The 23,154-nt window shown below is 52.4% G+C and overlaps 1 protein-coding gene across 2 annotated transcripts in view; it reads left to right on the top strand.

The window, feature by feature from the left end:
- Positions 1-23,154, top strand: part of COLEC11 (collectin subfamily member 11) — a 35,826-nt gene continuing 12,672 nt past the window's right edge. The window contains exons 1-3 of one of the 2 annotated variants that reach the window (XM_053589656.1): positions 1-472; positions 7,042-7,200; positions 19,634-19,705. In XM_053589656.1, the coding sequence (XP_053445631.1) occupies positions 7,071-7,200; positions 19,634-19,705 (202 nt within the window). In that variant the 5' untranslated portion in view covers positions 1-472; positions 7,042-7,070. The remainder of the gene's footprint in view (positions 473-7,041; positions 7,201-19,633; positions 19,706-23,154) is intronic. The other variant, XM_053589655.1, reaches the window with a different exon arrangement.

The raw sequence follows: 23,154 nt of genomic DNA on the forward strand, positions 1-23,154 counted from the left end.
CAAAATCCCATGTGGAAAAAAAGAAATGGAAATCTATCAGCTGTATTTGTTTCTGTCTGATGTGACCACCCCTCTTTATATTTTTCTGAGTTTCCACAATATTCATACTTAGGGGTGAAAAAAGGAATGAAAAACAGAAGAGAAAGGCTTTTTGAGATGAGGTTGTGGGTTTGGGTTGTGGAGTCAGCAGGGGCCTCCCCAGGAGGGCCCCCCACCCCCCAAACCTGGCACCAGCCCCTCCTGGTGTTCCCACACTCCGCAGCTCTGGAGCAGTGATGGATTTCAAACAGGAAGCTGCTGCAGATAACACGGCAGCTGGCCTGATTGCTGGGCTGCCTGAAGGCTCGGACCCGGTTCCCCTTTGTGCTGGACTGCGGCCGCCTTTGTAAATAGCAGGCATGAGGCTCCCAGGCGCAGTGTCCTCGCGGGCCAGCGGTGGTCAGGACAGCCCCTGTGCCTAGTGTGTGCTCAGGTAGGAGATGTCACCTGGAGGACAGGACCTGGTTTGACTGTGCTCAAGCCCTGGCCAGGAGGGTGCGATTTCTAATAGGGCTTGGGGTGGGGGGGTGGGGTTGTTCCTGTGCTGAGGGGACAGATGTGAATTTGTTCTTAGTACAGGCAAAATAGGGAGTCTTAATAAATCAGTCAATGGATTCCAAAGTTTGATTAGTTCTGAAGCTCATGGTGGAGAGTTCATGGAGCCTGTTGAGACAGATTCAGACTGACCAGAGTTATCAGGTGGGTGCAGGACGCCCACTCAGGGTACACTGGGTTTTCAGGGCCAGGAGAGAAGCAATCCAGTTCCAAGCCACAGTATGACAGCCAGTCGCAGACCCTGACCAGCTGAGGGGCCGGGGGACGACTATGGTCACTGCACAGTGATGGGGTGACCAGCTGAGGGGCCGGGGGACGACTATGGTCACTGCATAGTGATGGGGTGACCAGCTGAGGGGCCGGGGGACGACTGTGGTCACTGTGTAGTGATGGGGTGACCAGCTGAGGGGCCGGGGGATGACTGTGGTCACTGTGCAGTGATGAGGCGACCAGCTGAGGGGCTGTGGATGACAGCAGTCACTGCGCAGTGATGGGAAGCTCTGTCCCTCCCCTGTGGGGATCAGCGCTGGGGTCCAGCTGGGAGGGGAGGGACTTTCTGAGTTGAGGGAGAACTCCTAACACAGTGGGGTCACCTTGGCTCCAGAAATTGGAAGAGGGGATGGTTCCCGTGATACCTCGCCTCAGGTACTGGCCGTCTCAGAACTGGAGTGGTTCGGTGGATCACACCTGATGAGGTGGAAGAGCCAGCACAGTACACACCTGGGTTGCTAATTTGATGGGAAACACTTGGCCTGGGGTAGAGCGAGCAGGGCCGGGACCTCAGAGCTGCTTTGTTTCCACAAGGGTTTTGCTGGGAAGCCAGAGTGTTAAGAGTGTTGTGTCCCTTGGACGGTATTTTACAATGAAGTATTTCAAATTGTAAAAAAAAAGAGTGTTGTGTTGTTGTGGTGGAGGCCACGGTCACTCCGGGAGGGACACTTGGCCCTCTCGATGCTGGGATGTGGCTCTCAGTTAGGTGCTGGGCCTGTAGGACACACTCAAGGACAATGTCCACCCCTTTGTTCAGCAATTTAAGTTGCGCTTTTCCCCAGCGTCTATTTCATTCTTATAACATATTTCTTCTAAGGGGTCCACATTTAATCCCTTTGCCCTGCTGGTGAAGCAGCATCCTCTCCTGCAGATAAGGATGTCTCAGGAGGGCAAGATGGGGGCAGCTGTGGCTTTCTGTTTATAAAACCAAATTCCTCTCCCAAGAAGGCAATTGGAGGGACAGCTCTGGGAGACGGCTCCCTTCAGGGGGTGGGGGCACCTCCTTCCTACACCCCTGCTTTCCGCTGGCTGGACCACAGAGCCCCGGCTGCCCCCAGGGCAGGGTCTGCATCCCACCTGGGGTGGCTGGAAAGCAGGCAGTAAATCCACCCGTGGGTAGGCGGATTAGTGAACAAGTGAGCAGAGGCTGGAGAAATCCTGGAATCAGTTGATTCTGGGTTTCACGCCCTCTCCTCGGAGGTGGCCACTGAGCTCCTCGAAGCCACGCTCAAGCATTTTGCAGAATAAGAGTAAGGCCAGTCCTGCCACACACCTGGCTGTACTGGACAGAGTCAGGGAGAGGGAATTCCCATGTCAGCTTCTCATACCTTATACTTTTTGAGAAATCTAAACCCAGTTTACATCAGCCCATATCAAGAAGCGAGTCTTGGCCTTGGCACGGGCTGGGCAGTGAGTTCCCTTCTGCGGTTAGCAGCTGCGCACCAGGAGGGCTTGCAGTGGAGGCAGCTGCAGCCTTCGCAGGGCCCTTTGCTGTGACATCATTAGGAGTTTCAGGGGAATGACAGCAGGGCGATAACCCTAGCAGGTGGGCACTGCACAGGCCTTGTGTCCGAGGAGTGGCCCTGGGAACTTCACTGCCGGGACATTACACCTGAGGTCGACTCTGGACACACGGGGAACTTGAGGAGGACTGGAAGAGCAGAGCACAGGCTCTCTGTGTGGGGTCTGGGAACTTTGCTCACTCACTGGCTCGCTCACTCGCTCAGCTTAGCACCTGCTCAATGTCAGGCCCTCGGGATGCTGTCACACACGGACCTGGGCCTGCAGGGACAAGGAGGGAGGTCAGCTTGTGGGGTCCTGGGTGGTGGGTGAATGTGCTGCCCTTCTAAGTTTTCCTTATTCTTGAAATGTTCGTGTGAGCACAGGTCAGCAGGCCTTGCAGTCAGGAGCTCCGGGGTGGAGAGGGCTGGAGGCCAGGCATGTGTGGTCAACTGCTTAGCTCTGCCCTGCGCATGCGTCTGCCCTTTGACTCGAGGAATTGCAATACTCCCCAAGGTTGATTTGGGAATTAGGGGAGATATGTGACATGCAATAGGCATTGGCCCTTTCTCTTCCCCTACCCCAGAGAGGTCTGACCCTGTCATGATTCACGGAGGAAGATGGCCCTTCCTCTGCTGCATGGGGAGCTGAACTTTGGGCAGAAGGAAGAAGCCAGAAGTGATAGGAAGTCCCAGGTTTCAATCCCCTTCACCATGTACCAGCTGACAGGCATCCTGGTGGAGAAGCTGGGGCTTCAGCTGCCCCTGGTCTGGCAGCCACACCTGTGGTTACCATGTATTAATCACAGCCATGAGCCAGGCTCTGTTCATTTTCTGGGGCAATTCCACCATTATTCCTCAGAATAACCTCAGGAGCATCTTTTCCCCATTTCAGATGAGGAAGCCTGTATGTAGAGGTCATGTAGTTTGTCCAGGGTCCTGGTAAATGGTACAGCCAGAGGTGTTGCTGCCCCTTGAACCTGGGCCACATGGGTATCAAAGTCCCACGTGGCATGTCTCTACGTGCAGCCTGAGGAGGTGAGAATTGGCCTGCCAGCTCCCTTGGTCACTGTCATTGGTCAGTGACCGATGTGCCCTGCATCAGTATGATGAAATGACCGATGAGCTACACCCGCATAGCCGCGTGGGTGAAGCAGAGCGCAGTCCCAAGTCACGAGATGCAGAACGCCATGCACGATGTGATAGTTTATAAAGCTTGAAAACAAGCAAAACTTGACAAAAGAGCATGTTTTAAGAACTTGCGTGCATGTGGGAATGTCATTTGAAATGCAGCCAGAGTACAGCAAACTCATGGTTCAGGCTGGCGGCCACTTTGTGGATAGGTGGGTGCTGGACAGGAGCTGGACAGGCCCCTGTCGCCCCTTCTTCTGGCACTTTCCTCCTGGTCCCCATCTCTCCCACTGCTGATCGTGAATTTCAAATGTCAGCACTTAGCAGTCTCTTTTGGCTTAAATGTTTTTTCTCTCATAAAAAAGCAGAAATGCAGGAGGGCCCCTCCTGATTTTCATAATTTACTCCTCACTTCCTCTAAACCCTCTGCATGTTAGGAGGTACCTACATTTTTGATTTCTCAGAGCTTTTTCCTTGATGAGAGGGGGGAGTGGGCATTCTTAAGTAGCCCCTGGTGCCTGTGAATTTCCCTGTTTGCCACCACGATGCACACTCCCTTGGGAGGACCAGGGCAGGAGCCCTTGGCAAGCAGAAGGCTCTGGTCCAGCCTGGGCTCTGCGTGTGGCCAGGGCTCAGCACGTGGCTTTCCTCCTGTGACTCTGAGCTTTAACATCTCTTCCTCCCACCCCCAGCCATTCCCAGACACGGGAAGCTCCTCTAGGCCACAAACCTGGGCACTTGCTCTGGTCACTCTGGTTTCCCCTGACCTCTGTGTCCCATCATTAACCTCCTTCTTAGTGTTATGTGGACCTGAAATTTAATGTTCACAATTGCCACCTAATCTTTTCTTCTATGACAACTGGTGGGGATTATTTTTTCAAGACCTGGGAGAAGGATTCCAACTACTTCCCTCTGTGCTGTGGGGACGGGGTTTGCTGCCATCATAAGATGTAGCTTTTCCACTGTCTGCCACGGGCAGCTGTGTCCATGGCGGCTGGTGGGGGATGTTCCCGGTGGCAGTGTCCGTGGTGGCTGTTCCCGGTGGCAGTGTCCATGGCGGCTAGTGGGGGATGTTCCCGGTGGCAGTGTCCGTGGCGGCTGGTGGGGGGTGTTCCCGGTGGCAGTGTCCGTGGCGGCTGGTGGGGGCTGTTCCTGCTGGCAGTGTCTGTGGTGGCTGGTGGGGGATGTTCCTGGGCTTCCTGATCCTTCTGCATGTTTCTGGGAGGATTCCTTGTGTAGCAGGGATTTCAGGTCCTAAAGATGGGCAGGTGCCAGCTAGAGATGGGGTCTCTGCAGACTCGGCCACAAAATCCAAAGACTGGCTGGGACCTTGGATATTAGGGGTCTGTCCTGACTGTTCATTCCTGGCTTTTGTGCAAGGAAGTGGCCCAGTGAGGACTGTCACCAGGCTGTGGGTGAGAATCCAGTGCCTCAGACAGCCTTTCCCCGGCAGCCAAGGTGACCTTCATTTTGGGCTGGGCAGGCTGGGCATGATGGAGGGAACGCAGGGCTGTGGTGCCCAGCCCTTGCAGACCAGACCACTGCCCTGTCCTCCAGCCAGCTGACATGTACCATCCCACCCAGGAGGCTCCCAGGGTCTCAGGCTCAGAAAGCCACACTCAGACACGGCTCTATCCCCACTTCCTCACGTCCTCATCCTCTGTAGCTGGCTGTACCAGTCACCTGGTTGCTCAAGACAAGAGCTTTATTCTTTTTTCTTTTTTTTTTTTTTTTGAGACACAGTCTCACAGTGTTGCCCTCAGTAGAGTGATGTGTTGTCACAGCTCACAGCAACATTCAACTCTTGGGTTTAGGCGATTCTCTTGCCTCAGCCTCCTGAGTAGCTGGGACTACAGGGGCCACCATAATGCCCGGCTATTTTTTTATTACAGTTTGGCCAGGGCTGGGTTTGAACTCGCCGCCCTTGGTATTTGGGGCCGGTGCCCTACTCATTGAGCCACAGATGCTAAGACAAGAGCTTAATCTGTGCCCCCACTCCTATTTCCCACAGAATCCACCATCAAATTCCATCAGCCTGGCTCTCCAAATGTGTCCAGGCCTGACCTCCTTCATCACCTCTACCCACACAGTGTCCAGCTGTTGTCCTCTCCCCTGGGCCATCGTGGTCGACCTTGCCTGGTCCCCCAGCTTCTGTTCCCATTCCCCAAGGTCCAATCTCAAAGAGACCAGGTGCTCTTTCATACAGGAAATGTAGCTGCCCCAACCCAGAGCCTTGTCTCATTCTGAGCAGCCCCACAGCTGCCACCAGATGGATGGCCAGGGACAGCTCTTCCCTCTGCCTCCTTTAGGGCTTTATTCCATCTCCTGGGGTCAGGATTGTCGCACCTATGGCCTCCCCTGAGCCCACTTCCCCCTTGGCTCCTGGCCACCCTCTGAAAGGTGGCAGGTCCCTGGCCATTGGCCTTGCTCAGCTCTTCGCTGGGGCTCACATTCCCCAGGCCTCATCTGTCTGTCTTGTCCTACTGGAGTAAAATGCAGTGTTCTTGCTCTGCTGCTGGTGGTTAGAGCTGCACTGATGTGGGTCAGGAAGTGTCGGGAAGCTCAGCCTCTGGGTGGGGCTGCTGCCCTGCAGGGAGTCCCATCACCTTGCTGTGTTCAGTCCTGCACACTTCCCTCTGGCCTCCTCTTGCCCCTCTTCTCCCACCCTATTCCCTGTGCCTCTCTCCAAGTTTAGCAGTTTCTGCTGCCCTCTTTGTTTCTAAAGTTTTTTATTTTTATTTATTTATTTAATTTTTTTTGAGACACAGTCTTACTATGTTGCCCTTGGTAGAGTGCTGTGGTGTCACAGCTCACAGCAACCTCAAACTCTTGGGCTTTAGGATTCTCTTGCCTCAGCCTCCCAAGTAGCTGGACTACAGGTGCCTGCCACAATGCCCAGCCATTTTTTGGTTGTAGTTGGCCCAGGCTGCATTCGAGCCCTCCAGCTCCTGTGTATGTAGCTGCTCTAGCCTCTGAGCTACAGGTGCCAAGCCTGTTTCCAAAGTTTTAATGCCCCTCCTGAAGAGACGCAAAGGTCCACACATGCACCCCTCCTGGGACAGTGAAAAGCCAGAGGCCCTGTCCCCCAGTGTGTCCTCTCGCTGCTCCCCAGGCTGCTGGGCCCCTGCAGGTGTGGCCCCTCCCGACCTTGCCTGCAGAAGGCCTTGTCCCCTGGCAGTCACATGTAGGGCATGGATTCCTGTCTGTGGGGGTGAACCCTTAACTTGGGGCCCCCTGGAGCATGGCCATTTTCCCCAGGTGCCCCTCAGCCTCCCCCAACAGTCCATCCCTGCAGGAGGCACCACCTGGGGTCAGGAGCTGTCCGGTGCCCAGCCCCTCTCCATGTGCGACATAGCTCCACGGTGGGCACACTGCAGGGTGTCGCCAGGGCTCATGCCTGGGGCTGGGGCGACTCGGTGTCTGTGCCTGACTCAGGGCTACTGAGTCTCTTTCCAGGGAAGATCCTGGACCCCCTCCCAGCCCATGGTCTGCACTGTGGCCGGCTGCCTGGCCTGGAATTCTGGTCACTGTTTATTCCTTCTCCAAGCAGGAGTCAGTGTCCTGCCTGCACCCGTGATGGAGAGGGACCTGGCTCTGACGGGCGTGCTCATCGGCCTGGCCTTCCTGTTGCTGCTGCCGTCTGGACGTCCTCAGCAGTCTGTGGATGATGCCTGCTCTGTGCAGATCCTCGTCCCAGGCCTCAAAGGTACCAGGATTTCCCCCTGACCCCGGGCTCACCCCAGTGGGCCTCAATCTCTCCATTTATGAAGTTAAGTGTTGGGTTGATGAAGTCTAGGGTTTCTTGAGCTGTCACTCTGAAGACAGCCATCGTTTGGACCCCAGACTGTGCACAGGGACCCTGGGGGAGACCCTGACATCTGTGTCAGGTGGTGCACACATGGTTCTACATGATCCTCGGATGGAAGTGATCTCATCTGGTGTTATCTGGAGAAAGACTTTTGAGGCTCATAGAAATTTAGCAATTTGCCTAAGTTTCCATGGTAAGCTCCTATACTGGTTCCAAAGGCTTATTTTAAAAACAACAACAAAAATTCTTGCTGCTTTGTCTGTAATTGACTTCCTGTAGACCAGACAGCAGCCACAGAGCATGGGCGAGCCCGCAAAATCTATGATTCCTAAGCAGGACCAGCTACAAAATTTGCAGGGCCCGGGTAGCACCTGTGGCTCAGTGAGTAGGGCACTGGCCCCATATACTGAGAGTGGGCAGGTTCGAAACTGGCCCCAGCCAAAACTGCAACAACAACAAAATAGCCAGGCATTGTGGCAGGTGCCTATAGTCCCAGCTACTCAGGAGGCTGAGACAAGAGAATCACTTAAGCCCAAGAACTGGAGGTTGCTGTGAGCTATGACATTACAGCACTCTACTGAGGGCAACACAGTAAAAATAAATAATAAAAATTCATTCTGTTAAAAAAAAAAATTTTGTGAGGCCCTTTGTTTAAAAATATTAAGAATTATGCCAGTGCCTGTAGCTCAGTGGGCAGGGCAATGGCCACATACACTGAGGCTGGAGGGCTCGAACCCAGCCTGGGCCAGCTAAACAACAATGACAACTGCAACAAAAAAATAGCCGATGTTATGGTGGGCACCTGTAATCCCAGCTACTTGGGAGGTTGAGGCCAGAGGATCACTTAAGCCCAACAGGCTTAAGTGATTCTGAGGTTAAGCGATTCTGAGGTTAAGCGATTCTGAGGTTGCTGTGAGCTGTGACACCACACACTCTACCAAGGGTGGCATAGTGAGACTTTGTCTCAAAAAAAAAAAATTAAGAATTTCAGCTCGGCGCCTGTGGATCAAGCGGCTAAGGCGCCAGCCACATACACCTAAGCTGGGGTTCGAATCCAGCCCAGGTCCGCCAAACAACAATGACGGCTGCAACCAAAAAATAGCCGGGCATTGTAGCGAGCGCCTGTAGTCCCAGCTACTTGGGAGGCGGAGGCAGGAGAATCACTTGAGCCCGGTAGTTGGGAGATTGCTGTGAGCTGTGATGCCACAGCATTCTATCCAGGGTGACAGCTTGAGGCTCTGTCTCAAAAAAAAAAGGAATTTCAAGAAGGGGCAGCAGCACCCATGCCAGGCATGGGGTGAGCCAGGCGCGTGGCTGTGGGGCCCCAGTTGATTCAAGGTTAATGCAAAGTTTTGCTAACTGCAAAATAAACAGATTGGTATGGAGGAAGGAGCTTCTTCTCTGGAGTCCACACCCCTTCCTGGCCCCTCGGTGTGGGGCTTGGGCCCCGGGTGTGTTGAGCCAGCCCTTCTGTGTACTATCTCCTTGTTGTCGAGGGAGTGCCTTTCTGCCGCTCCCTGCTCCGGAACGTGCTACTCCCTTGGATCTGGTTGGCAGCTTCAGTCCAATGTCCTTGTAGAGACACTGAGCGGCCCACACAGTGACACCTGCGAGCAGGGAGAAATGGGGTTTCTGAGAGTCTCTGCTTCCCACTGTAGGTGGATGCTGCACCTCTAGCCGTAACTGCCAGCCAGGTTCAGGCCAGCCCCAGGCGGAGTCCTGGTTGGTGAATTACCAATCACTAATGCGGTGTTGGGCAGGAGCCCAGCAAGGGAGCAGGCAGGTGTCCACCTGCAGGCATCCAGGGAGTGCCAGCAGGTGACAGGCATGCCCAAGGAGTGAGAAGAAGCTCAGGAAGGATTCAGTGTACCCAATGTGTCAGGAATTGCATTACTCAACAGAGAAAAATTACCAACACAATGTAATTCTTTCTTTTATTGAGGGTACACAGAACCGGGTTACACTGGTTGCTTTTGTTAGGTTATTTAATATAATGTAATTCTTGCTTCTAAGGGCAAATAAGCATGTAAAGGGCCACCATTCATCAACACACACTCAGGAATTTACCAGGTCCAGTCTCAGCGCTGGGTAAATAGACCACTGCCTGTGTCCTCAGAGACGCAGCACCTACCCTGTTCCCCCCAAAATAAGACAGTGTCTTATTTTAAGGTGTGCTCCCAAAGATGCGCTAGATCTTATTTTCAGGGGACGCCTTATCTTTCCTGTAAGTAGGTCTTATTTTCAGAGGATGTCTTATTTTCGGGGAAACAGGATATCTTTCACTTAACCTCTGGATCCTGGGACATATGCTCAGGCCAAACGTGGCTTGCTCCTCACACGCTCCAGGCAGCCCATGGGCTGGTAGTGCTTGTGATGACACTTCTTTGCCATTTCAGGGCCTAATAATAATACATTATCTTTGCATTTAGAGAGAATGACAACTCTTTCAGTTGGGGAAAAATGGTATTTCCTTAGTGGTTAAAAAGTTGACCATAGGTGGGAAAACATTTATGTATATCAGAAAGCCCATTGCTCATAAATCTGAAAGGTGATAGATTTTATCAAATTAATTATACAATCATTAACTGTCATCCCTTAAAACAAGGTTGATAAAGACAGTAATGAGGCCTGAGGTGCGAGTGCTGTGAGGTTGAGGGGATGGAGCAGGGTCTTAGCTCTTTCCTCTCCGGCTTCCTATGGCCCTGGGGAGCTGTGGCAGTTGCAGTGGCCGGCAGGGCTGAGGTCCCTGCAGACTTGGCTTGTTCAGATTCAGAAACAAGTATAAAGACAGTCAAGGAATGTCCCTGGCGTGTCCTCAACCAGCTGTGGGTGTGTCAGCGTATCCCACATTTTGCATGAAAATCGCTGACATGTGCCTTCTAGTGGGGTCAAAAATTACCCCAAATGCAATCTAAGGCACAGGCTTTTTGTTCCTAGATTTATGTGTGACATGCAGCAAGGCAAGCACTAGTAAATACTGGCCACATTTTCTTATTTATTTGAGAGAGGAGAAGGCAGTGTTCTTACTGAGGCCAGAAAACAGGGCAGGCAGCTGAAATGACAGCCTCTCCTCGTGGAGGTATAACTGTGCAAGAGAACTTTATGTGATAGATCAGCCCCAAATCAATACCTGATAAAGACAAGGACAGAGAGAAAAATGCCATCATGCCCCGGGGGATGTTTAATAAAATGCTTGTAATTTCTGAGTGGAGAGGTTTATAGAAATCCTGTTCTGGCATCATTACCAGCAGGGCCGTGCATCCCTGAGACCAGCGGGTAGCAAATGCTCAAACCCTGCCAAGTTAGAGCAAGGCTGGGAAACAGCCTTTGTTCTGAAGAAGTGTGTCCAGGTTAGTCTCCAGGACCAGGAGGTGTCTGGCTAGGAGTCTCTGTCATTTGTAGCGCTGTCCTCCAGAGCCGGGGATTAAAATGGCTTTTTAAAAAACAGGTAAATGTAGAATGTAAAGGTTTTGGCACAGTAACTGAGATAACGCTGGAAAGGCTATGTTAACCACTGTGATAAAAATGTGTCAAATGGTCTATGAAGCGAGTGTATGATGCCCCATAATCATATCAATGTATACAGTTATGATTTAATAAAAAAAAAAACAAAAAAACAGATGAATGGGGGCGGCGCCTGTGGCTCAGTGAGTAGGGCGCTGGCCCCATATGCCGAGGGTGGCCGGTTCGGACCCAGCCCCGGCCAAACTGCAACAGAAAAGTAGCCGGGCGTTGTGGTGGGCGCCTGTAGTCCCAGCTGCTCGGGAGGCCGAGGCAAGTGAATCACGTAAGCCCAAGAGTTAGAGGTTGCTGTGAGCCGTGTGACCCCACGGCAGGCACTCTACCCGAGGGCGGTACAGTGAGACTCTGTCTCTACAAAAAACAAAACAAACAAACAAACAAAAACAGATGAATGTATTTTAGCGGCAAACTTACAGGAACAGCACAGGAGATGGGCCAAACCAAAGCTGTGTGCTCATACGTAGACAGCGCAGAGAAGAGCAGAGAGGGATGGGACCAGCCCTGTGATAAAAATGCTGCTGTTTAGTTGCCATCAATAAGAAATGTACTTGTTTTATAAAAATCTAAATGCTATCATTGTCCAGAGAAGTTTGCAGGTTTCTTTGTAACTTTTATAAAGTGGGACTGCTAAAAATGCTGATTCCCTGAAACATTTTTGACTCACATTGATACTTTATGTTCCTGCATTTCTATTAGAAATTCACATACACATGAAGATGGAAACATTGTCAAAATCTGATTCTGTCCTCCATTTTTCACTCGCAGTCATAAACTTAGGTGCCTTCTGACCCCAGGGAGGGGGAAGTCTAATGTTCAGGACTACTAAGAAGAAGAAAATTTTTTCTGAGAATGAAATGTGTCTGGTCACAGTGGGTGTTTAAATCATGTATGTTCCCCACGTGTGCGTGTGCTAGCGGGAGGTCATGGGGTGTCACTCTTCTGTGTGGGGAGGACATGGGGTGTCACCGTTCTGTGTGGGGAGGTCATGGGGTGTCAATGTTCTGTGTGGGGAGGTCATGGGGTGTCACTGTTCTGTGTGAGGAGGTCATGGGGTGTCACTGTTCTGTGTGGGGAGGTCATGGGGTGTCACTGTTCTGTGTGAGGAGGTCATGGGGTGTCACTGTTCTGTGTGGGGAGGTCATGGTGTGTCACTGTTCTGTGTGAGGAGGTCATGGGGTGTCACTCTTCTGTGTGGGGAGGACATAGGGTGTCACCGTTCTGTGTGGGGAGGTCATGGGGTGTCAATGTTCTGTGTGGGGAGGACATAGGGTGTCACCGTTCTGTGTGGGGAGGTCATGGGGTGTCACCGTTCTGTGTGGGGAGGTCATGGTGTGTCACCATTCTGTGTGGGGAGGTCATGGGGTGTCACCGTTCTGTGTGGGGAGGTCATGGGGTGTCACCGTTCTGTGTGGGGAGGTCATGGAGTGTCACCGTTCTGTGTGGGGAGGTCATGGGGTGTCACTGTTCTGTGTGGGGAGGTCTTGGGGTGTCACCGTTCTGTGTGGGGAGGTCATGGGGTGTCACCGTTCTGTGTGAGGAGTCATGGAGTGTCACTCTTCTGTGTGGGGAGGTCATGGGGTGTCACTGTTCTGTGTGGGGAGGTCATGGGGTGTCACTCTTCTGTGTGGGAAGGTCATGGGGTGTCACTCTTCTGTGTGGAGAGGTCATGGGGTGTCACTCTTCTGTGTGGGGAGGTCATGGGGTGTCACTGTTCTGTGTGGGGAGGTCTTGGAGTGTCACTGTTCCGTGTGGGGAGGTCTTGGGGTGTCACTGTTCCGTGTGGGGAGGTCTTGGGGTGTCACTGTTTTGTGTGGGGAGGTCATGGGGTGTCACTGTTCTGTGTGGGGAGGTCATGGGGTGTCACTCTTCTGTGTGGGGATGTCTTGGGGTGTCACTCTTCTGTGTGGGGAGTCATGGAGTGTCACTCTTCTGTATGGGGAGGTCATGGGGTGTCACTGTTCCGTGTGGGGAGGTCTTGGGGTGTCACTGTTCCGTGTGGGGAGGTCTTGGGGTGTCACTGTTCTGTGTGGGGAGGTCATGGGGTGTCACTGTTCTGTGTGGGGAGGTCATGGGGTGTCACTCTTCTGTGTGGGGAGGTCATGGGGTGTCACTCTTCTGTGTGGGGAGGTCTTGGGGTGTCACTCTTCTGTGTGGGGAGGTCTTGGGGTGTCACTCTTCTGTGTGGGGAGGTGTTGTGGTGTCACTGCTCTGTGTGGGGAGGTCATGGGGTGTCACTCTTCTGTGTGGGAAGGTCATGGGGTGTCACTCTTCTGTGTGGAGAGGTCATGGGGTGTCACTCTTCTGTGTGGGGAGGTCATGGGGTGTCACTGTTCTGTGTGGGGAGGTCTTGGAGTGTCACTGTTCCGTGTGGGGAGGTCTTGGGGTGTCACTGTTCCGTGTGGGGAGGTCTTGGGGTGTCACTGTTTTGTGTGGGGAGGTCATGGGGTGTCACTGTTCTGTGTGGGGAGGTCATGGGGTGTCACTCTTCTGTGTGGGGATGTCTTGGGGTGTCACTCTTCTGTGTGGGGAGTCATGGAGTGTCACTCTTCTGTATGGGGAGGTCATGGGGTGTCACTGTTCCGTGTGGGGAGGTCTTGGGGTGTCACTGTTCCGTGTGGGGAGGTCTTGGGGTGTCACTGTTCTGTGTGGGGAGGTCATGGGGTGTCACTGTTCTGTGTGGGGAGGTCATGGGGTGTCACTCTTCTGTGTGGGGAGGTCATGGGGTGTCACTCTTCTGTGTGGGGAGGTCTTGGGGTGTCACTCTTCTGTGTGGGGAGGTCTTGGGGTGTCACTCTTCTGTGTGGGGAGGTGTTGTGGTGTCACTGCTCTGTGTGGGGAGGTCATGGGGTGTCACTCTTCTGTGTGGGGAGGTCTTGGGGTGTCACTGTTCTGTGTGGGGAGTCATGGAGTGTCACTCTTCTGTGTGGGGAGGTCATGGAGTGTCACTGTTCTGTGTGGGGAGGTCATGGAGTGTCACTGTTCTGTGTGGGGAGGTCTTGGGGTGTCACTCTTCTGTGTGGGGAGGTCATGGGGTGTCCCTCTTCTGTGTGGGGAGGTCATAGGGTGTCACTCTTCTGTGTGGGGAGGTCATAGGGTGTCACCGTTCTGTGTGGGGAGGTCATGGGGTGTCACCGTTCTGTGTGGGGAGGTCTTGAGGTGTCACTGTTATGTGTTGGGAGGTCATGGGGTGTCACTCTTCTGTGTGGGGAGGTCATGGGGTGTCACTGTTATGTGTTGGGAGGTCTTGGGGTGTCACTCTTCTGTGTGGGGAGGTCATGGGGTGTCACTCTTCTGTGTGGGGAGGTCATGGGGTGTCAATGTTCTGTGTTGGGAGGTCATGGGGTGTCACTGTTCTGTGTGGGGAGGTCTTGGGGTGTCACTTTTCTGTGTGGGGACTTCTTGGGGTGTCCCTCTTCTGTGTGGGGAGGTCATGGGGTGTCACTCTTCTGTGTGGGGAGGTCATGGGGTGTCACTCTTCTGTGTGGGGAGGTCATAGTGTGTCACTGTTCTGTGTGGGGAGGTCTTGGGGTGTCACCGTTCTGTGTGGGGAGTTCATGGGGTGTCACCGTTCTGTGTGGGGAGGTCTTGAGGTGTCACTCTTCTGTGTGGGGAGATCATGGGGTGTCACTCTTCTGTGTGGGGAGGTCATGGGGTGTCACTCTTCTGTGTGGGGAGGTCTTGGGGTGTCACTCTTCTGTGTGGGGAGATCATGGGGTGTCACTCTTCTGTGTGGGGAGGTCATGGGGTGTCAATGTTCTGTGTTGGGAGGTCATGGGGTGTCACTGTTCTGTGTGGGGAGGTCTTGGGGTGTCACCGTTCTGTGTGGGGAGGTCATGGGGTGTCACTTTTCTGTGTGGGGAGGTCATGGGGTGTCACTCTTCTGTGTGGGGCGGTCATGGGGTGTCACTCTTCTGTGTGGGGAGGTCATAGTGTGTCACTCTTCTGTGTGGGGAGGTCATGGGGTATCACTCTTCTGTGTGGGGAGGTCTTGGGGTGTCACTGTTATGTGTTGGGAGGTCATGGGGTGTCACTTCTGTGTGGGGAGGTCCTGGGGTGTCACTGTTCTGTGTGGGGAGGTCATGGGTTGTCACTCTTCTGTGTGGGGAGGTCTTGGGGTGTCACTGTTCTGTGTGGGGAGGTCCTGGGGTGTCACTCTTCTGTGTGGGGAGGTCATGGGGTGTCACTCTTCTGTGTGGGGAGGTCATAGTGTGTCACTGTTCTGTGTGGGGAGGTCTTGGGGTGTCACCGTTCTGTGTGGGGAGGTCATGGGGTGTCACCGTTCTGTGTGGGGAGGTCTTGAGGTGTCACTGTTATGTGTTGGGAGGTCATGGGGTGTCACTCTTCTGTGTGGGGAGGTCATGGGGTGTCACTCTTCTGTGTGGGGAGGTCATGTGGTGTCACTCTTCTGTGTGGGGAGGTCATGGGGTGTCACTCTTCTGTGTGGGGAGGTCTTGGGGTGTCACTCCTCTGTGTGGGGAGATCATGGGGTGTCACTCTTCTGTGTGGGGAGGTCATGGGGTGTCAATGTTCTGTGTTGGGAGGTCATGGGGTGTCACTGTTCTGTGTGGGGAGGTCTTGGGGTGTCACTTTTCTGTGTGGGGAGGTCATGGGGTGTCACTCTTCTGTGTGGGGCGGTCATGGGGTGTCACTCTTCTGTGTGGGGAGGTCATAGTGTGTCACTCTTCTGTGTGGGGAGGTCATGGGGTATCATTCTTCTGTGTGGGGAGGTCTTGGGGTGTCACTGTTATGTGTTGGGAGGTCATGGGGTGTCACTTCTGTGTGGGGAGGTCCTGGGGTGTCACTGTTCTGTGTGGGGAGGTCATGGGTTGTCACTCTTCTGTGTGGGGAGGTCTTGGGGTGTCACTCTTCTGTGTGGGGAGATCATGGGGTGTCACTCTTCTGTGTGGGGAGGTCATGGGGTGTCACTCTTCTGTGTGGGGAGGTCTTGGGGTGTCACTCTTCTGTGTGGGGAGATCATGGGGTGTCACTCTTCTGTGTGGGGAGGTCATGGGGTGTCAATGTTCTGTGTTGGGAGGTCATGGGGTGTCACTGTTCTGTGTGGGGAGGTCTTGGGGTGTCACCGTTCTGTGTGGGGAGGTCATGGGGTGTCACTTTTCTGTGTGGGGAGGTCATGGGGTGTCACTCTTCTGTGTGGGGCGGTCATGGGGTGTCACTCTTCTGTGTGGGGAGGTCATAGTGTGTCACTCTTCTGTGTGGGGAGGTCATGGGGTATCACTCTTCTGTGTGGGGAGGTCTTGGGGTGTCACTGTTATGTGTTGGGAGGTCATGGGGTGTCACTTCTGTGTGGGGAGGTCCTGGGGTGTCACTGTTCTGTGTGGGGAGGTCATGGGTTGTCACTCTTCTGTGTGGGGAGGTCTTGGGGTGTCACTGTTCTGTGTGGGGAGGTCCTGGGGTGTCACTCTTCTGTGTGGGGAGGTCATGGGGTGTCACTCTTCTGTGTGGGGAGGTCATAGTGTGTCACTGTTCTGTGTGGGGAGGTCTTGGGGTGTCACCGTTCTGTGTGGGGAGGTCATGGGGTGTCACCGTTCTGTGTGGGGAGGTCTTGAGGTGTCACTGTTATGTGTTGGGAGGTCATGGGGTGTCACTCTTCTGTGTGGGGAGGTCATGGGGTGTCACTCTTCTGTGTGGGGAGGTCATGTGGTGTCACTCTTCTGTGTGGGGAGGTCATGGGGTGTCACTCTTCTGTGTGGGGAGGTCTTGGGGTGTCACTCCTCTGTGTGGGGAGATCATGGGGTGTCACTCTTCTGTGTGGGGAGGTCATGGGGTGTCAATGTTCTGTGTTGGGAGGTCATGGGGTGTCACTGTTCTGTGTGGGGAGGTCTTGGGGTGTCACTTTTCTGTGTGGGGAGGTCATTGGGTGTCACTCTTCTGTGTGGGGCGGTCATGGGGTGTCACTCTTCTGTGTGGGGAGGTCATAGTGTGTCACTCTTCTGTGTGGGGAGGTCATGGGGTATCACTCTTCTGTGTGGGGAGGTCTTGGGGTGTCACTGTTATGTGTTGGGAGGTCATGGGGTGTCACTTCTGTGTGGGGAGGTCCTGGGGTGTCACTGTTCTGTGTGGGGAGGTCATGGGTTGTCACTCTTCTGTGTGGGGAGGTCTTGGGGTGTCACTGTCTGTGTGGGGAGGTCCTGGGGTGTCACTCTTCTGTGTGGGGAGGTCATGGGGTGTCACCGTTCTGTGTGGGGAGGTCATGGGGTGTCACCGTTCTGTGTGGGGAGGTTTTGTGTTGTCACTGTTATGTGTTGGGAGGTCATGGGGTGTCACTCTTCTGTGTGGGGAGGTCATGGGGTGTCACTGTTCTGTGTGGGGAGGTCATGGGGTGTCACTCTTCTGTGTGGGGAGGTCATGGGGTATCACTCTTCTGTGTTGGAAGGTCATGGTGTGTTACTGTTCTGTGTGGGGAGGTCTTGGGGTGTCACTGTTCTGTGTGGGGAGGTCTTGGGGTGTCACTCTTCTGTGTGGGGAGGTCATGGGGTGTCACTCTTCTGTGTGGGGAGGTCTTGGGGTGTCACTGTTCTGTGTGGGGAGGTCATGGGGTGTCACTGCTCTGTGTGGGGAGGTCTTGGGGTGTCACTTTTCTGTGTGGGGAGGTCATGGGGTGTCACTCTTCTGTGTGGGGAGGTCTTGGGGTGTCACTCTTCTGTGTGGGGAGGTCATGAGGTGTCACTGCTCTGTGTGGGGAGGTCATGGGGTGTCACTCTTCTGTGTGGGGAGGTGTTGTGGTGTCACTGCTCTGTGTGGGGAGGTCATGGGGTGTCACTCTTCTGTGTGGGGAGGTGTTGGGGTGTCACTGCTCTGTGTGGCACAGGTGGTGCACATGTCTTGTAAAAGGCTGACCACAGAGGCCTCGCTGCCTCCCTCTAGGCACAAGAGCTGCTCTCTGGAGGCAGGTCTGTCTGGACACTGGAGCAATTTCTTCCTCAGGTGCAGGAGAGGAAGCTTGTGAAGCAGTTCACCCCTCCCAGAGAGGGTAAATCTTGCCAGATGCTCCCCAGGGCCTCCCCTGGGGGTGCAGGCACCCAGCTGTAGGAGCCGTGGACACCTCCCTGCTCACCCTCCCTCTGTCAGAGCCCAGCACTAGCACCGGGGCTTCCAGGACGTGTTTCATTCATCAGAGACAAGGAGATGAGGCTGGGAGAGAATGCCTGGCCCGTGGGGTGAATAGGTTCCAGCTCCCGTCCTGGGCCCTGCAGAACAAACGAAGCAATCCTGGTGCCTACTTCCCAGTGCCGGTGTGAGCACATCAGTCCTAGGCTGGGCCAACCAAATGTCCACTCAGCGGGGCCCTTGGACAGGGATGCTTAAGTTAGGTGATCTCATGACTACCTGTGAGAGAGGAAGGAGACCCTTGCCAGATCTTGCTGCTCTGTATGTCGGCTGTCTGTGGTGCCAGACCGTGGAGAGTTGGTGGGACACCGTGGACGTCTGGGGCTACTCAGGGTCTTTCTGCGCCTTGGGATCTTCCCTGGGACACCTTACAAATCACACAGAGGCAGAGGCAGGCACCTGGATGCAGGTGGGGCCTGCTCTGTGGTGGTTTTGACGTCCTTACCGTCTTTCTCTCAGGAGGAGGGGAGGTTCTCCGATGGTCTGGTTACTTTGGTTTCTCTCTGGTTAAGGCTTTGATGTCAAGGGAGGTGTGGGCTTTGTTCTTGTGGCTGTGTCTTCACTGGTAGAGTGGACATAATGCCTGCCCCATGTTGGGGGGAGCCCAAATTATGCAAATAATGCAAATCAATGAATGCTGTGTACAAACTCCAAGGGTTTTCTTTCTTTCATTTTTTTCTTTTTTTTTAAGGCAAAGTCTCACTCTGTTTCCCACGGTACAGTGCTGTGATGCCAGCCTAGCTCATAGCAACTTCAAACTCACGGGTTTGAGCAATCCTCCTGCCTCAGCCTCCTGAGTAGTTGGGACTACAGGCACCTACCACAACACCCAGCTAGTTTTTCTATTTTTAGTAGAGACAGGTCTTCCTCTTACTCAGGCTCATCTTGAACTCCTGAGTTCAAGGGATCCTCCTGCCTTGGCCTCCCAAAGTGCTAGGATTATAGGTGTGAGCCATTATGCCCAGCCTTAAATGTCTTTTGAGAAGAAAAATAACATCATCTCATTTGTGTCTGAGATTTTTATGGGTATGTGTTAGTCCATTTTGTGTTGCTATTAAGGAACTCTGAGGCTGGTGATGTACAAAGAACAAAGAAGAGAGGTTCACAGGGCTCAGGTTCTGCAGGCTTCAGGAAGAGCCTGGCCCCAGCACCTGCTCTAGGCAAGGGATTCAGGGCCTTATAGTCAAGACAGCAGGTGAAGGGGGAGCAGCTGTGTCACCTGGTGGGGGTGGGAGCCACAGAGTGAGGAGGAAGGCCCAGGCTCTTTTTAGGAACCAGCTCCTATGGGAACTAATAGAATTCTCTCACTGCTGCTAGGATGAGGATGCAGTGAGCTATCAGGAGGGGTCCACCCCACAACCCAACACCCCGAGGGCCCCCCTCCAACATAGGAATCAAAATTTCAGATGTGATTAGGGGACTCTCAAACCACATCAGGGTGTTAGGGTGGGTGAAGGCTGCAGCTGGAATGATCTTGGGTCACCGAGTGCCAGGGGACAGTCTGGGAGCCAGCCCAGAGGGAGAAAGTGCGGAGGTGAGGAGGAATGCCTGAAGGACAGAGTGACCTTGGCTGGGCTGCGAGGCGGAGCTGGGGAAGCCTTTCCAGTTGTCCCCCCACTTGTCGCCTAGGAGTGCTGTGCTGGGCAGAGCGAGTTGCTAACGGATGTGACTTCTTCCACAGGGGATGCAGGAGAGAAGGGGGACAAAGGTGCCCCAGGACGGCCCGGAAGAGTCGGCCCTACGGGAGAAAAAGGTACCTGCAGCCCTTGGCACTGTTAGGAGGGGGCGGTAGTTCCAGAGAGCAGGTGCCACCTCCTGGGGTCTCTGGGTGGTGGGGCGTGAGGCTGGGGGGCAGGGACTGCAAGGGGCTGTTCCGACAGTGCTCCTTGGTGCCAGCCCACAGTGCCCCAGAAAGGAAAGTGCATCCTGGAAATTCAGTGCCACTGTGGGCCCCTCCAGGCCTCGTCTGTAAACTGGGAACCGTGTGCAGGATGCCTTGTGGGCAGTGAATGAGACCCGTAGAGCAATGGTCCGTGATGGCGTGGCAGAGGGGACAGATGGCTCATGGGGGTGACCAACTTGTTTCCTCGTGAGTGAAATAGTATAATTCTGCCTGGCTCCTGGGGATGTGCTGGGGCTTAAAGGAACTAGATCATACATACTAAGTAGCTACACAGTAAAAGTTCAATAAAGATATAAGTATTTTTAGGATATACTTGTTTATTTATTTTTCAGACAGAATCTTACTCTGTTGCCCTGTTTAGAGTGCTGTGCATCATATAGCTCATAGCAACTTCAAATTCTCTGGCTTAAGCAATCCTCCTGCCTCAGCCTCCCGAGTAGCTGGGACAACTGGCACCTTCCACAATGCCTGGCTAGTTTTTCTATTTTTTTTTTCTTTTTTTTTGAGACAGAGCCTCAAGCTGTTGCCCTGGGTAGAGTGCCGTGGCATCACAGCTCACAGCAACCTCCAACTCCTGGGCTCAAGCGATTCTCCTGCCTCCACCTCCCAAGTAGCTGGGCCTACAGGTGCCCGCCATGACATCCAGCTATTTATTGGTTGCAGCCCTCATTGTTTGGTGGGCCTGGGGCTGGATTCGAACCTGCCAGCTCAGGTGTACGTGGCTGATGAGGCCACAGGCCGTGCCTAGTTTTTCTATTTTTAGTAGAGATGGGGTCTCGCTCTTGCTTAGGCTGGTCTCGAACTCCTGAGCTCAAAGAACCTTCCTGCCTCAGCCTCCCAGAGTGCTGGGATTATAGGTGTGAGTCAGCATGCCTGGCCAGGATACACTTATTTTTATTGCTTTAAATTACTTTTATCAAGTCATTGAAAATTATCTGTAGAAATGCTTTCTCAGTATTTACACATCATTCCATGAGAATATGTACTGTAATTACCTGGCCAATCCCTCAATCAATCTTGTAACATTGAAGAGTTAAGTTGTTTCCAGCTTAAAAAACAACAACAACAACATAGGGCATGCCCCCGAAATGTATACACATTTTAAGAAAGGAAAAAACTGTATTAAAATTGCAATACTCAATATATACTGATAAGAGCTGAATACAAGTCATGCCATGCACCTCTTATAATTGCAGAAGTCAAATGTATTACAATTTTAATACAGATTTTCCCTTTCTTAAAATGTGTATGCATTGTTCTGGGATCTTCTGCATACAATGACTTGAATAAAGATAATCGAATCTGTACATTTAAGCCCATGCACTATTTTCTTTTTTTACCTTTTTGAGGTAATTTATGGACACTCCCCTTTGAAGTGTGTACATTTGCACGTGTTTTTTTTTGTTTTATTAAATCATAGCTGTCTACATTGATATAATCATGGGGCATCATTCACTAGCTTCACAGACCATTTTGACAGTTGCATGCACTTGTGAAACTCTTGGCACAGTCATGTCTGGAACACTCTGTCACCACCAGAAATGCCTGGTGACCTTTGCAATTGATCCCTCCACCAACCTCAAGGATTGACTTTTATGTCTTATTTTTTCTTTAATTATAAAAGATTAATTAAAATGAGACATTCACACAGTTCAAATTTCTAACTATACCAAAAGGCATTTACAGTGAAAAGTCTCTTTCCTGTAATTGTGAACTTGTCTTTACAGAGAGATTTTATGAATTGGGAAGCGTGTGTATAATGGATTCCTCTCCTGTTTTGCCAAAAAGTTGCACAATATATGTATAGTTTTGCATTTTGCCCTTTTTGCTTTGTGATGTGTCTTGAAGATGATTCTATATGAGTACATACAGAATTGTCCTCATTCTTTGCTAAAGCAATTGGTCTTCACAGCATGAATTTGTCCCGTTTTAATGGAGGGTCCCATTTTCCCGGGTGATCCCTGCAGTGAGTAACCACATATATATGTCACTGTTATGTGTTTGAATGTAGCTTGGAGGTAAATTTCTAGCAGTGTAATTGCGACACCAAAATGTGTGTGCGTTTGGAATTTTGGTAAATATGGCCAAATTGCCCTCCCCACCCTCTCTGCCTGCTCCTCACGCCCGCCCTCCCCCACCTGTTGCTAGCCTGGCGGGGGTGAAATGCTACCTGCCTGTGCTTTTTCTTTGCTCCTCTCCTTCTGAATGAGATAGGCCATTGTTTTCACTGCATTTCTTTTATGTCTTTGGTCTTTGGGGCTTGTCTTTTTGAACCCTTTTGGGTTTGTTTTCTTCTCGATGTGTAAGACATTTTTATACTTGTATCTTCTGTACAATATCACTGAATATTTCTCTAGAATAAGATGGTAGAAGTGGAGCTATTAACTAACTTTAAAGAAGACTTTCTTTTTTTTTTTTTTTTTTGTAGAGACAAAGTCTCACTTCATGGCCCTCAGTAGAGTGCCGTGGCCTCACACGGCTCACAGCAACCTCCAACTCCTGGGCTTAAGCGATTCTCTTGCCTCAGCCTCCCGAGTAGCTGGGACTACAGGCACCCGGCTATTTTTTGGTTGCAGTTTGGCCGGGGCCGGGTTTGAACCCGCCACCCTCGGTATATGGGGCCGGCGCCTTACCGACTGAGCCACAGGCGCCGCCCTAAAGAAGACTTTCAAGATAATTCTTATGTGACCCCGTATGCAGCCCATTCTCCAGAACAGTTTCTCTTCTGTTTTCACATGCATGCTCTGCCTGTGTTTGCTGAGCAAATACGTGAGTGGGTGAGGCAGGGAGTCACAGGACCTGGCTCCTGTAGGTCCTGGAGAGACCCAGCGGGCCCTGGGGTGCAGGGACAGGACTGGTGTAGCTGGCTCTGGTAAGCAGAGAGCTGGAGAGGGTGGGCTGGACCCTGAGGTATTTGCTCATCTAAGAAAGTGGGGATGGCTTCCCTGCTTCATAGCCTTCTCGGGTTATCTTAGAAATACAAAGTGCTTATTATTTTAACGTCATTAGTATATTTTATATGAAAGTTGGACATGCTATGGATACATTGTTACTTATTACCCGACTAATTGTAAAATTTACACAGTGATAAAACGGGTGTCCCTCAATTTTCTTGTGCAGATAGATGAATTCATATTTCAGCCTAAGGTGGAAGCTTCATTTCCATGATGTCATTTCATCCATGTATTTTGGAGGAATGTTTGAGCTCTGTGCACACATAGCACAGCCTCATTTCCCGTCAATGTGGACGCCCACTCCTGTCACCTCCGCCACCTGTCACCCTCGCTGGTTAGCACTTT

This window comes from Nycticebus coucang, chromosome 4 (genome assembly GCF_027406575.1).
Source record: "Nycticebus coucang isolate mNycCou1 chromosome 4, mNycCou1.pri, whole genome shotgun sequence".
Lineage (NCBI taxonomy): Eukaryota > Metazoa > Chordata > Mammalia > Primates > Lorisidae > Nycticebus > Nycticebus coucang.